The sequence below is a fragment of the Crinia signifera genome, chromosome 3 (assembly GCF_055691185.1).
Source record: "Crinia signifera chromosome 3, ASM5569118v1, whole genome shotgun sequence".
NCBI classification, from domain to species: Eukaryota; Metazoa; Chordata; class Amphibia; order Anura; family Myobatrachidae; genus Crinia; species Crinia signifera.
Window position 1 is genome coordinate 289717539 of NC_139219.1, and position 16264 is coordinate 289733802.

General features: G+C 44.4%; 1 protein-coding gene across 8 annotated transcripts in view; it reads right to left on the reverse strand.

Moving 5' to 3' along the window:
• EPHB1 (EPH receptor B1) overlaps nt 1-16264 on the reverse strand; it is a 252936-nt gene that overhangs the window by 130612 nt on the left and 106060 nt on the right. For all 8 annotated transcript variants that reach the window (XR_014471836.1, XR_014471837.1, XM_083178424.1 and 5 more), the window contains exon 3: nt 10130-10811. Coding sequence is in view for 6 of the 8 variants with exons in the window: in XM_083178424.1 (XP_083034550.1) it covers nt 10130-10811 (682 nt within the window). In the remaining 2 variants the exon portion in view is untranslated. The remainder of the gene's footprint in view (nt 1-10129; nt 10812-16264) is intronic.

Below are 16264 nucleotides of genomic sequence, written 5' to 3' on the forward strand. Positions count from 1 at the left end.
GCAGCAGATTGACTATCCACTGCTGTTTTCGCGGACATGCCCCCTTTGCGCCCATCGGCAGGCGGGACATTGAATCCCGTCTGTCGTTATGTGGTCAATCTGACCGCAAACAGGCCAGGATCACGGCTGTCGGCGGGGATAGACAGCCGTGATCCCAGATTGCATACCCCCCAAAATTCGGTATTGAAGATAAGGGGTACAACTGCACAGACCCTCCCCCTTTTCTTATTTCAGATGTAACAATGTAAGGATACCGGACATCACCAGGAGTTTTTCAGGTTACACCACAGCAAAGACAGAAACATTTTGTTACAGTTACAAAATCGCAATGGTCATGTACAACAGGCCTGCGAGCATTCTCTTACACAAGACCATGGCTACTTTAGCGACATCTCTGAGAAATGAATCAATTTTTAATAACCTCCCTACTGACTCCGTCGTTACGAGAGCTCAATATGCAGTACACTCCACTGGGCCCCGGATTGGACATCACCGAGGCGGCACAGCACAACCTTGCGCTATGTTTACCCTTATTAAATTGATTGTGTCATGTTGTTTTCTGCATTGAGTGCCTGTAGACCTGCTGAGATCCCGTCTTCCTGCTGGAGCCTGAAATCCATCTTATTTGTAGTGGAGGAAAGACATGCGGCATCTTTCCTGACTTATAGCCTGTGTGAGCGAATTGCGCTAAGTGACTACTGCACACACACACACACACACACACACACACACACCTTAAGAGTCTTGCCGCCATCTAGCTATAGCTATTGGCTGAATTGGTTTTTGCTATGTGGAATTCCTGTACAGAGTCATTTATCCCTTCAGTGCTTACTATAAAATCAGATAATCCTGCATTTAGCCAAATATATTTACAGCTCAGCATATTTGTCCTACTGACAATTCTTGTTTGCAATTAATAGCACTTCAATGGGTTTACTCACACTGGAGTGGGCAACCAGATGTTGTGAAACTACTGCACGCTCGTACAGCCTGGCCAGCTCTGTGATGGAGAGCAGTGGTTGTTGTCAGGGACTATGAGGTATTCTGTGGGGCACATGGTACCCTGTAGTGTCTGCAAGTGGGGCAGGGGAAAAGAAGACTACTGAGGTAACAGGGCAGAAACGGATGCATGACAGGTTGCTGCTGCCTCTTTGTCAGAGTGTGTTTCCCTGTCTGAGCATATATTTTCCTATGTGACTGCATATCTTACAGCCATATCTGTTGTCTATATTGTCAGGTTCAAGATTTTGTCATCCAAAACCTAATTTATATTTTGCCAAAACAATAGCAACAGTACAGGAGTGGTACAAGTTAGCATGATACTTTTAACAGAAATGGTATACATTTGATGCATTCAGCATCCTGGCAATGGGAAGGCAGCCATTCACAATACTGACGCTGGCATCCTATCTACCGACAGGAGACTGGCGCCGGAATCCCAACATCGAAGAGGATGCCAGTGCCGGAATCCAGACTGCCGGGATACCGGACTTAAGTATGCGAGGCAGGTTAGGATTCAGCCAGGGAAGGGGAGGGTGGTTAGGGACTATGAGGGAACATAGGGTTAGGCTGCATGCGAGGGGTTTGTTGGGTTTAGGGGTAGGGTATGGGGTTAGGCACTATTGGGGAGGGCTAGTGTTAGGCTGCTGGGAGGTATATGCATTATTTCATTAACAATGGCGATACCGGCCAAATTACAAACGATACTGGTGCAGATGTACTAAGCCTTAACAAGAGATAAATGCAAGGTTGATAAAGAGAGATAAACGTCCAGCCAATCACCTGCTAACTGCCATGTTACAAGCTGTGTTTGAAAAAAGTCAGTAAGGAGCTGATTGGCCGGACACTTATGTCTCTATCACCCTTGCATTTATCTCTTGTTAAGGCTTAATACATCTGCCCCAATGTTTGATGCACATGACTAGTGATTACATTTGGCCTAATTCATGCTTGTACACAATAGCAAATGCGACATAGTGATTATCAGCACACTGCAATGCACCAAGGTGCCGGAGATCCCGCTCATACTGATAATTTCATGGAAAAGTGATTGACAGGAAGTGACCGATTATAGAAACATAGAATTTGACGGCAGAGAAGAACCACTTGGCCCATCTAGTCTGCCCCTTTTGGGTGCTTGTTTATGCAGTCAGCTGCGATCCTGTATGCAAAGAAACATGGCATCAGCATTGCTACTGCATCATCCAGTCTGCATAGCCATAGTGCTACCCCAGCAGTCAATGATCTCGTATTGCATATAGGCTGCGAGTGTGTACGCAATTGCGAGTGAGTTTGCAACGTCTCTTTACATTCCTGGGTGCAATCGGCACTTGCTAACATTAACACAACCACAGCCTAGAAATTCCCAACTGCATTTCAGTTGCAAACATGAATTAGGCCCTACAGTATGTCTGCTTTTGTGAGCTCATCAGTAATTAGTAGGATCAGTGTTCTAGATTATGATGTGCTACACATCCTAGCACTACATTCTCTAGGGGACACAGAAAAACCCTGCCATGTATGACCACGTTCCTTTAAACACACCAGCCAATATCAGCACACAGCACTACTTAGAAAATATGGGCCATCCTGATTTTTGTGTTTTTTTTCCCCACTAGGAAGCTGTTGTATTGACCTTCTCTAAATGCTCTCTCACCATTTTGTGCTACTCTTTAATCCTCTGAATGAGTAATTGGCTGTTTTTTTTTTTTTTGTTTTTTTTTTCTCGTTTTTTTTTTTTCCCAAAAGGCCAAGGTGCATTTAACACAAAAATAAAGAAGCACTTTGCATTATGCTGAATTCACACTGCAGCAGACAGGATTATAGATGGAAAAGCTATTTTTTCCTCTTGTCCCGAGAGGTTTACAGCAAGGTGAGACCTTGGGTTGATGAGGTCTGAGTGCAGTATCCTTAGCAATAAATAAACATTGATATATTTCCGACACGTAGAAACCAGCAATTTTAAATATATTTCAGGAACACTTCGTTTTCGGCCAAAGTATCTACACCTATTAGAGGTTCCATTTATTAATGAGAGTGAGACTTATTACTAGCAGCATATTTTGTTAGTATCGCAATTAATCTAATGATTTGACTGTGTTGGTATTTTTTCTCTGTGAGGTCCAGTCACATCCTCCTGCTCTGCTGCTGGCATGTTAACACTGCAGGTGACGGTGTGCACTGTAATGCGCATGTGTGACGCCCAGTCTGCCTGCGTGCATTACACTCCCCCCCCGTGGGGACCCGGTAATGCATGAATAGGGATGGACATCGGAAGCCAACCATCAAATGATGGCAGTACTTCCACCATTGAAACTTTCGATGCAATGGTAATTAACCATCGCATCAAAAGTATTCGATGGTGAAAACTAGTTATATGACTAGCGCATGCGCAAAAGCCTGTATTGCCATTTGTAAGGTGGTAATTGGGTTTGGTGACAGGGCCCAGGCTCTGAGCAACATATTACTTTATCACTGGACATTGTGTGTATAATATACATATATAATATTCACACAATGCCCAATGATAAAGTAGTATATTCATTTTGTACACATTATTAACACTTTAACAGCAAGTAATCAAAATGTAATAAAAATAGATAAATTGTAAACTAACTCGCTTTAGGTTTCACTATTTTTCCAGATAGGAAAATGTCTATTTATTAAGGCAAGTGTAACTACACACACACACAAATAAGGGAGATGATGGTACAGTGGTCATCACATCATTATGGTGAGATAAATATTGCAAAGAGCAGGGCCAGCTCTACCATTAGGCAGCTGCCTAGGGTGCCAGGATCTGAGGGGGCACCACTAATAATGCTACACACTAGGCAATTCTAGCTTCCATCGTCAGCTATATGGTCGCTCAGTGACCATATTGCCGGTGATACCTAGCGACCTTCGCCGTGTGTGCGCTCCCACCGCAGCTCAGCGATGGTCACAGGAACTTGCTAGAATCGCTGGTCACCAGTAAAATACTGATAACCAGCAATTCAGTCGCTGAGCGACCAGGTCACGTAATATAAAAAAATAGTTCACTATATATAAAAACAGTTAAGGTGCCCCTACACTGAGGCGATTTGGTCTGATTTTGGCCAATTGCGACCAATCGCCACGTTAAATCGGACCAAATCGCCTCTCACTGACATGCCGTTGGGTCCCGTGCGCATCGGACCCGACCAGGTGGTCGGACCGGCAGGCCGTCCACCCGTTCCTCCTGGCGGTGAGGCGGGCCGGAAGCAGGGACGCATGCAATCCATCACAACGGATCGCATGCGTCCGTGCTTCCGAGAAGGTCCTGGCAGCTTGCAGGCTGTCGGGTGTCCGTACACTGCTGCGAGGCCTCGCAGCAGTGTATGGGCACCTTTAGCTTGGTCCATTCCACTGGTACCCCAGGACTGTGTATATTGTTCCTCACTATATTCACAGAAACAGACAATCTCTGACCAACACTTCACTGATGATCATATAGTGGTTGCTGCCTGGTAATACTAATGCAGTATATTAATGAGTGTTGTATGTGACTGACATTCACAGATATCTGTAGCTAGTTGTATTGTGTACTTATTATTATTGTAGCTTGCCTGAGCTGGTATAACATTCAGTGACGTCTCCTCCTCTGAATCCTCCAGAGCTCAGTGTGTCTGTGAAATTTGCTGCTGTTTGAGTGACTGGTGCTGCAGGGTGAGGTTTGTGCTCTGATTGGCTCTCTGAGTCAGTGAGAGCCAATCAGAACTAGCAGTGGGCCCTGTTGCCTAGCAGCTACAGCAACCATAGAGAGGGAGAGGGAGGGAAGCAGAGAGAAAGTTAGACAGCCTCCAACGAACCTAGGAAGTTTCCCTGACACAGACACAGCAGCCAGGGGAGGCATATCTTTTGGGAATTACAAAAAATAAGCCACCATCGGTACACCATCGAATGATTAGCATTCGATGGTGACAAACATCGGAAGGTCACCATTAAATGGCAAAAACACTAACATCGAAAGAAAACCATCGATGTTTCCGAAACATCGACCATCGATGTCCATCCCTATGCATGAAAGACTTTACTGATGCCGGAGAGGCTTGCTGGGTCTCCATTGCTTGCCATCTATTTTAACACAGCAGGCAGCACCAAACTTGCTGTTTTTTTTTAAAATACGGTTTCCATTGTAGGATAATCACCGAGGGGACATCCAGATGGGTGGTAACACGTCGCAATTGAGTATTCACAGCAAGGGGCTCTGGGGCTGGGCAATGATGACTCAAACTCAAAGTGCATAGGGAAAATCACCGCTCCCCTCTAACTAGCAAATACAGTACAAAAGCACTAGGACGCTCCTTTATGAGATGCCGATCTGCGGCCCACCATTTATTCAGTCGTAAAAGAAAGTTACAGTAATGAATAAGCTGAAACAGCACATCTGACCACTGCAGCTTCACATGACACCCCACGCCCTTAAATTGAATGTGCGTGAATTCCAGTTAGCGCTGTGTTCTGTCTCCCTACAAATCCAATTATATCATTTCTACCACACATGAAATAAATAAAAATGACAAAATAGCGTAAATGCAATATAAATGAAAAGTATTCTAGAAAAAAAGTCCTCCCTTGTGCAAAATAAATCCTAATGATCAGAGTTTAGAATTCCGATCCATCTCCCGAGTAGAAGAGAGAGGCGCACATCCGCCGCCCACCAACTGGCTGATACCGTTACTTTATATCAGAGGGAAGATATCCTTTCATTATAATCTCAAAGCTGGAGAAAGATGAAATAAATCCACCGCACACAAACAGGACTATATACCCTTACTTGATCTGAAAGGGATACCTTGCTACGCACCTTTTAACACTTTTCCTGGGATTCTTTTCATTTTCTCCCATGCAAAATGATTGGTTAATAGGAGCAAAGATAAAAAATAAAAAAAAAGATCTGGTGCCAAAACGCCAACATTAATATCTGTAATAAATCGCACTCGCGTAGATACTCGGATAAAAATTCAATATATAAAAAGGTGATGATAGCAAGCATACAGCATATTCCAGATGGACTCATATTGGCAATTGGAAGGTGTAGGGCATAATGCTTGGGTATAGAATCACTGTGCACTGATGTGATTGGTCTCTCTATGGGCGAGATGTACTAAGCCTTGAAAAGTGATAAAATGGAGAGTAAAAACCTCCAACCAATCAGAGCCTACCTCTTACTTTTCAAACCCAGCCTGTGACATGGTAGTTAAGAGCTGATTGGCTGGTGGCTAATACCTCTCTATTTTATCACTTTTCAAGCCTAGAACATCTGGCCCTATGTTTCTGCTGGCTTCAACAAGTTCACCTACCTCTTCCCATACTCACTGTACCTACTTTTCTAGTCTCTTCTCTGGGTAAGGCCGGTGTGGAGACACTGCAAGACACCTCAGGTAAGGGGATGTTTCATACTTAGTCTGTGGTATGATGATTGGTATTTTTGCTATGTGCAATATGATCTGCTGTTGCATTTTGCTTATTACATTTATTGCTCCAATACCTTGCCCCTGTTGTCTATATATATATATATATATATATATATATATATATATATATATATATATATATATACACTGTACCTTTGTACAGGGCTGATTCCATTTTTTGGTGAAAAATGAATAAAAATAGCAAATATAGGATGATGCTAGGCATACTTAATTAGGCATTTTATCAGAAAGCCTGACACCATCAGACATCACAGTTAGCTCATGGGGCTGATACGAGTCGGCCATAATGGCTGCCGCATTGTGTTCATAAATAGTATGCATCTTTGCCCCTAGGCTGCTCCTATCTGCAGACTGGGATTAATAGCAGTCATAGGGCGGGATGTATTAAGATACATCGACGACCATCGCCGCGATGCCAGCGCATATGTACTAACATATGCGGCTGGCATTGCGGTGCGGTGATAGAGACCCCCCGCGACATGTGTACTGTGGTGTGCGGGGGTCTCCGTCATCTCCCTGCTGCTTGCTTCTCCCCTCATGATGGGGACAGCTAAGCAGGCTGTCCCCGGCGCCTCCTCTTCCCCCCTGCAGCCAGAAGGACATCCGGCTGTGTTACTAGGGGGAGGAAGGGTTTACCTTCTGGGTCCAGGAGGACCTGGACTAAGGTAAGCCAGAGGGAGGGGGAGAGGGGGTCGGCAGGTGACGAAAAGAAGCCCATAGGCTTCTATAGGGTATCGCCACCTTTGGGTGACGATACCCTACAATGCGGTAACGTGGCTGCGGGGTTTTAATACAGTACATAGGAAAATGCGGTAAAACAGGGTTTTACCGCATTTTCCCCTTAGTACATTCCGCCCATAGTTATTAGCCCTTTCACCATCCTTGTCACTAATGCTGGCTTCTCTATGTGTACACACAGTTCTGCCTAGGCCGCTGGCCTGTTACATTACCACCAAGTTACATCCTGTCATCCGCAAGTGGAGATGCATCTGAGTTATATTTGACGCTGGGGTAGATTTATGAAGCAGTGATAAGGGAGGAGAAGTGATAAAGTTCCTGTTACTTTATCACCGGCCAATCAGCTCCTGACTGTCCCTTTGTAAACCCAGCCTGTAACTTAACAATCAGGAGCTGATTGGCCGGTGATAAAGTACCAGGCACTTTATCACTTCTCCCTTAGCACTGCTTCGGTTATGGTATAAATCATAGACTGACTCATCATAGACAGTCATCGCAAGGTCAACAGGGTCAAAAGGTCATCAGTGTCTAAAGGTCGACAGGTAAAAGTTCGACATGAAAAAGGTCGACATGGAATAAGGTTGCCATGGAATAGGGTCAACATGAGTTTTTAATGTTTTTAGGGTGTCTATGTCACGCCATGCTTCGGTCACGGTAACTCGTTATGCTCGGCACACAATTTTATTCTCCCACCACACCCTAGTGGAAGATAGGGCATGAAATACCGCCTGTCGGCACATGTCGGCAAAAAGTGTAGTAAAAAAAACTTGTTCATCTCGACCTTTTCCATGTCGATCTTTTGGCTGTTGACCTTTAAACCCTGTCGACCATTAGTGGTTGACCATATGACTATCATAAGTCAGTCTATGATCAGTCCGGATACCACTGCTTCATACATCTACACCCCTGCATCAACTGTAGATGGGTAACACTTATGGGGCCTACACCCGGGGTGATTTCAGGGCATTTTCTAAGCGATCTGACTTAATCTGACTAGATCGCTTAGAAAATGCCCCGGCATCGTTCCGTGTATAGGGGCCATAGCGATAGCGCTGCACGGCCCCATGCGTGGCTATCACCCGGGCAGGGCCAGCGTTCTCACCGTAGAACACTGGCCCTGACAGATTGCTCCGCATACATCGCTGACACATCGCTGTGCTGCGCTGTTAGCTTAGTGAACTTGCTGAGCGATCTGAGCGTGTAGTTCCCATTAGCTTTGGACGAAGGCACATAAGATCCGTCTACAAAACAATCTAGCCAACATCGGTGCCTAAGGCCCAATGGGTGCCCGGAGCAGCAGAGGGACACTACATACACTCAGTGCATTATATTTATATGTAGGGAAAGTGGGTTCCTGGAATACATAACTCCGTATTCAGTTCATGAGGTAGACACAGGAGGTAGCGCTCACGTAGCCTTTTTAAGTTTCAGCCACATTATTCAGATTTGCATAGTGGATGGAATTGGGCAAGAGCTTATCTTAGCTCTCACGAGGCGTGTGGGTGTATAAATGCCGGGATTATTGTACAATGAGCAGTTTACCTCATTTTCTAAGGCATTTCCAGATACTTTTATTACTGCTCATTATTATTCAGCGACAGTTTGTTCCCAATTGTAAAACGCAATGGAACATGCAGGTGCTATCTAAATAAATGTTCATATTAATATTCATAGAGTCTATGGCTTCTATCACATACAGTAAATAAACTGCATACAGATGTGTCTTCATATTTGCTGCCTGTCACGACACGCCAGGTCCTGCGCATCTCCGCTAGCCCACCGCTGGCGGAAAAAAAGTGTCTTAAGGGGTTATTCAGACCTGATTGCATGGCTGCGGATTCGCAAGCTAGGCGATAATTGATAGACTGCGCAGGCATAAGGCCGTAATGCGATAAAATGCTGCTATATTTATTTTTTTTATCGCTGGCCGTAGTCAAGTTGACTGAGAGGTAGCCGGGATTTGTGGGCGGTAACCAGAAATTTTCTGGCTGTGTCAGAGAAAGCGCTGGCATGCCCAGGCGTTTGAAGGGAAGTCATGTGACATCAGCTCCGGACCAGATCAGCCTGTTTCTATTGCAGCCACCAAGCAAGTCCCGGGCTATGCACATATTGCACACAGTGGAAATATCATTAGATTGGGAGCGGCTTGCGAATGGAATTGCAGCAAATCCCCGATCCGTGCTAAGCAAATTGCAGGCTTGCACAGGGCAGGATTGACTGAGGGCCAGATGTACTAAGCTTGAAAAGTGATAAAATGGAACATGATAAACCACCAGCCAATCAGCTCGTAACTGCTATGTCACAGGCTGTGTTTGAAAGATAACAGGTAGGAGCTGATTGGTTGGTGGTTTATCGCTCTCCATTTTATCAATTTTCAATGCTTAGTACATCTCGCTCTGAGTCTCTAAATCTATACACAAACTGCTAGAATGCCTGCAACTGTGGCTTTTTACCATGCCAAGTTCCAGTGTGCTCCATGTACAGAATTAGACACACACAGATATAGAAGTGTTACATGTGGAATAAATTGGCAGAGTCCCCAGGTGCATCCTAGTCACTTTGTGTTAAGACTAAGATGCATTTTAAGGAAAAACACAGTACACTAACACTAGATTTGCACGAGATCTGGTGGATCACTCACACAAGACATCTTACGATGTGTGGCATAAGAGACGAATGTATGAGGTAGCATCTGTATATACCAGTCTTAAGTTGTTCTTGTATCTACTACTGTACATTTGGCTGTGTGTGTGTTTTGTCCTAGAAAGCTGTATCACACCACTTTCCAAGGCATTACATACTAATATTACTGTAATAATATGGTCTAATAGATTAGTACAATTTAGTATTAGTGCAACCTAGTGCCTGCTATATAGTGTATATATATAATAGATCATTAGTAGGTACTATACAATAAATAGGTTGTGCTGTACCTTTGCAGACTGTATGATTCTCCGGTTCATATCCCGCTTTACAAGTACATCTTCCAATGGGCACCATCCACTCTCCATCCCCATTGCAGTACAGTTTAATGTGTACATCTACCTCCTCTGCGTTGGGTATGCAGGTTCCTCTGGATATTACTAGCGACGTGCTCTCTGCCCCGGTCATGGTTTCAGGAAAGACGGCAAAATTCTGAACCACAATGGGGCACTTTTTGAAGAAGACACGGACAGAGAGGAGCGACATGCATGCTCCATAATCCTGGAAGGCTAAGTAGAAACCGCTTCGAGTCAATGGGCCGAAGCTTCGCACCTCGGTGTTCACCTTCATCAGTCTCCCACCAAAGTCCACTTGTGAGAAGCTCTCGTCGGCTGCTATGGTGTCTACTTTAAGATAAGGGGCATCATTCCAAAATGCAGAGTCTTTATTGGCAACATGGGAGTCTGTCTCATAGTAGTACAGGTTAAACGTCTCCTTGCAAGAGCCTGGCACGTTCGGAAGGCTGCTGCAGTCTCTGACAGTGAAGCGCATCTCGACGTACACCCGCTGGGCCATGCGCCTCGGAATGTAAGTGGTACGAAGCCAGTTGTTCTGGTTAGGACCAAAGACATTGCAAACTTGGTAAGTGCGGATTGTGTTGAGGTTTTCATCGTAGCCGCTCACTTCTTCCCACTGCAAGAAAAACACACATTTACAGTTATATAATTATATATATATATATATATATATATATATATAAGCTGGATTCTGTAAAGTCCTATTACTCAGAGTTGCAGTGTACTTTTACAATACCATGTTTGTAGCGCCACACACTTATCATAAAGTACACACATTCTGGGGGATATTCAATCCAGGGTAAAGACGGTCATGCTGGCCCCACAGCCGTGACCCTGTCCCGTTCTCGGCCGGCTCAACCTGAAATAGTCAGGCGGGATTCAACGTTCCGCCTGCCGAACGCCGCAAAGAGGGCGTGGCCGCAAGATACGGCCGTGGATTGTCGAGCTGTGGCCGTGAGCTCGACAATTCACGGCCGGTCTCGGCAGAACGGAACCGATTGCTTCTAAAGTCGGGCCCGTTCTGCCAAGATCCCTGTTCAATGCTGCCGGGAAAGACAGCCATGAATAAGGCCCCGCCGCTATTTCCCCCCGCCGGGAATAGCGGCGGGAGATTGAATACCTCGCTATGGATTCCCTTCCTCTTGTAAATATAAGTGACAATATGTAAGGATGACTGATAAGAACAAGAAGAACATCATGACGTTTAGATCCACAACGGACAACATCATTTGTACTATAAAAATAAAAAACATATTTTGGGGGAATGTATGTGGTAAAAATATATACACATACTATACATACACATCTATATCTTTTCATATGTACCTATACCTGCACGCATACATCCACATTTGTACACATATAGATCTATACATAGACACACAAATATTCATGCACCCAGTAGATCCCCCATAATGCATCTCATTCATTATCTCCCAAGAATGCATCACAAAGGTAAGGGATATTAATCACACGATGTATCTGTCTGGATAGCACTTCATGGTACTTTAGAAATTTGCGCTCCGCAAGCTCCGGGGAGGAAGCCACCGCAGCAACTAATTAAATCCCCATCTTAGAAAGCAATGTTATTGTTCTGATAATGATATAAACAGGAGATGATAGAGGATAAGGTGCATGTGGAGAGGTAGTGACGGAAGTCTTCATTACCACCAACATTAGCGCTTACACTCGTGGCAAATCAGGCTGCCATTCCCAATGTACGTTATGCTATTATGATAATGAAGCACTTGCCCGTACAAAGCAAACTGGCAGAATATCATGTGGTTGTCTGATCCCTTTCTATCCTTTATTAAACACAAATATAGTGTAACAAATCTTGTAAGTGATATTTGTACAAACATTCTATTTTCTGCTCATAATAACCAAGTTCTGATTTCAGGTCTTTAGTGATGAATACAAAAGCGTGTGCATGATTAAGAACAACTAATCCGCATTCATATAGTGTTATAGGTAAGTCACTTAAGTGTGCCTGCAGAGGTTACGAGTGAAGCACAGCCAGCCAATCAGCTCATACCTGCCAGGTCACATGTTGTGTTTGAAAAAAAAATGACAGGTAGGAGCTGATTGGTTGGTGGTTTATCACTCTGCATTTGATTACTTTTCAAGGCTTAGTACATCTCTCCAAGAATGGCCAATATACCCAGAAGCCCAGTGACCTACCTGTCCATCTTTCATGTGAAGAGAAACATGATGAAAGGCAGCAATATATGGATTATGTAATGCAACTCGGGATTTACAATTGTCAGTAAGTTTCAGTCACACTGAATTGTCATATTTGTTTCTTATAGCAAATGTATTTTGGCAGATGGGATAGTCCTAACTGAGCCCGGAATGAAAGCGCATGGAGCGTAATGCGATAAAATCCAGCTTCTTCATTATTCGCTGGCTATTTGCAAGATGATTGGCAGGCAGCTGGCATCTGGGGGTGGCACCCAGCCGTTTAGTAGAAGTGTCACTGAAAAACGCATGCGTGTATAGGCATTTTCGGGGAGGGACCTTTGTTGTCAGCTCCGGCCCCGAGCTGCGGGTTTCATCGCAGCGGCTGAGTAAATCCAAGGCTCCTCAGACACTGCATGCAGTGGGGAAATCATTTGTTGGTGAGTGTGCTACGAATGGATTTGCCAGTTTTCACCGGCATGCACAGGGGCACATTTTTACTATGGCGGGTGGCGGCTATCTGATTGCAGGGCAGCAGTGCCCTGCAATCAGATAGCCGCCGCCCCGCCATAGTGGACATTTTTAGCAGAAAAGCGATTGGGTCTAAATCAGGCCCCTAGTTTGAGGTCACTGTCCCTCCCCGTTAGTACAGCCTTGTCCTGATCCAGCCTGTGGGCTGGGATGTTATGTCACGCTGTGCTTGGCTTTAATGCTCCTTTTATATAGAGAGATCTGATATAGGGCCTAATTCAGAGCTGATTGCAAGACAAATTGTTCTCAAAATGGGCAAAACCATGTGCACTGCAGGTCGGGGTACATGTAACACGTGCAGCGAGAGTTAGATTTGGGGGAGTTAGATTATTTCTATGCAGAGTAAATACTGGCTGCATTATTTTTACACTGCACTTTAGATTTCAGTTTGAACACACCCCACCCAAATCTAACTGTCTGCACAGGTTACATCTGCCCCACCTGCAGTGCAGCATGGTTTTGCCATTTTGAGAACAAATTTACCCTGAGATCAAGTCTGCATTAGGCCCATAGTGCATCAAAAACAATGGCCGCACCCCCTGTCTGACCACGCCCCATTCCCGCGTACACTTTACATTAAATTACCTCCTGATATCTTTTTACAAATAGGTATCTTCTATTAGTAAATCTATTTGTATTGCATTACTGAAATGATGGGAATGGCATGGCCCTATAAAGATCAGAGAGCCTGCGTGTGTCCATTACAGTGTACTATATCGCCCATCACCGATGCAGGGCACACAGAACTATATAATCCAATGGTTACTATGGATTTGTACAGCTCTGTAATCTCTAATAAAAGAACAAACCATTTATTAAGTACATTGCATAGAGATACAGCTAATATGCCATATACACTTTATGGCCAACATGAGAAATGTGTCGCTGTTAATATTAGATGAATTATAAAGACCTCATTAGTACTATGAAATATCGTTAGCGACAACATGTCAAATTAAGGATACATATATCTATTTAATTATCTGCAAAAAAGGTCGCAGGGAAGCCAAATCTAAAAATGGAAAGATTATCCAGAGCTCATTGGTTAATGTCAGAATGCATGCATATCATAGGGGGATATTACACCGATGGGAATACGCAGCGGAGTCCTGTGGCATATTGGGCCTTATTCTAGTTCACTCTTAGAGGCAAATTCCTTCTTAGCTGGACAAAACCATGTGCACTGCAGGTGGGGCAGATGTAACATGTGCAGAGAGAATTAGATTTGGGTGAGGGTTTTCTTCAAAGTGAGATCTATATTGCAGTGTAAAAATAAAGCAGCCAGTATTTTCCCTGCACAGCAACAAAACTCACCCAAAGCTAAATCTCTCTGCACCTGTTACATCTGCCCCCCTGCAGTGCACATGGTTTTGTCCAGCTAAGAAGGAATTTGGCTCGAAGACGGAGTGAACTAGAATAAGGCCCCTCGTCACATGCGCCAACGTTCTCTGCACAAATGTATTTAAATGTAAATGTGGATACCATGAAGCGGTGGATAATGATGACATTACCACAATGTCTTCTTTGTGAAAGCTTATTGGTACTGTGAAAACAAGTCAACGCCTAGCATTAGAATTATGTATATATGTAATTATCGGCTATGATATGAAACTAAAACTTCAATCTACAAATTAGTATCCATGATTCACTGACTAGTGTTATAAATCATGCGGCAGCGACTAATAATATAAATCATGCATCAGTCCACTCCTCACATGGACAGATGGGAAAACTAGGCATTTATATAATGGTACATGTTATACACTACTAGTTACCAGGCCATCAAAATGATGGAACAATCTAATAATAAAGTCAGTGCCAGCAGCGGTGTACACCTGAACACAGCAGCACTTGCATTGCTCGCCCGGGCACAATCTAGTGGCCGGTAGTGCACAAAATAGGTCAAGTTCCTCCGGGAAACGGTCAATGGGTCACAAATGGTCGACAGTCATTAGGTAGACACTAGTAGGTCGACATGCAGGAAGATCAACAGGGTTGTTAGGTCGACACAATCATTAGGTCGACATGGGGTTGGGGGACAGTCAAAAGGTCGACATGGGGTTTTTCAAATGTTTTGGGAGCCGACATGTGCCGACAGGCGGTATTTGATGCCCTACCATCCACTAGGGCCTTGATGGCTAACCTTGACACTCCAGCTGTTGTTGAACTACACATCCCAGCATGCTCTGCATCAGATTTAGCTTGGCCAAAATAGCAAAACTAAAGCAGAGCATGCTGGGATGTGCAGTTTAAAAACATCTGGAATGTCAAGGTTAGCCATCAAGGCACTAGGGCATGGTGGGGGAATAAAATAGTGTGCCGAGCGTAGCGAGGCACCGTGTCCGAAGCATGGCGAGGGGACGCTGTGCTAAGTTTCAGTGTCCATGTCGACTGTGTTGCCATTCGAGACCCCAAAAAAAGGTAAAAAACCCAATGTCGACCTTTTGTCTGTCGACTTAATGCTTGTGTCGACCTAAAGTCACGTCGACCTTCCTGCATGTCGACCTAAATGCATGTTAACCTCTGAGGTAAAGTACCACGTACCACCAGTGACCACTGGAGGTTACTCGACAGACCAAATTACTCCTCAACAGAAAGTGAAAGTGTAACGAAGACATGGGGACACCCATAAAAGCTGGGCAGTCCCATGGCCAAGCTCTGCCACCGCCCCAATCCTCTCCTCCCTCCCCTCTGCGAACTGCCTGGCGAGTGAGCAACTCGCCGTGGCCGTTCGCAGTCTGGGTTTGCACAAGTGCAAACCCCAACCATCGGGGAAGGGGCCGAATTCGGATCCCTACGAGAGATCCAGAATCGGCCCCTAAATGGTAATTTTGACTACTTCTAAATGATGAGCGTAGAGGCATAACTTTAGAAAGGATACGTAACTTACTTTCACCTAGCCACATTTTTGTGGGCCCTTCACTTTAGCAGCTAGGAATGAAGATCGCATATTACACCAGTAACATTGCTAGTTTGTCTTTGCACCTCATATACATGCACAGGAGATATAGTTATGCCCAAGGTACTGGGAAATATATGCGCTGAAGATCACCACAGGACTGTATCTGCCCCTTTGAACGTTATTCAGGGGCCTGTTTATCAAGCTTTTTTTCCATAAAATGATGTAGAAAGTTATCTGCATACTTTCATGGTTTTTGGCTATGTAGCAATAGCATAATGCAGGGGAATTTACAGAAATCTCCTGCAGAATGCAGTCCACATTATTGCCCAGGGGAACTACCCCTATCTGACCCTTATGCACTAAATTAAAAAAAGTCATAGGGTGAAATTTAATAGGATGAGAGATTCAGAAAGTGAGAGATTTGGTAAAAAAAAGCTCCAGTTTTTTTTTAAAGCGGC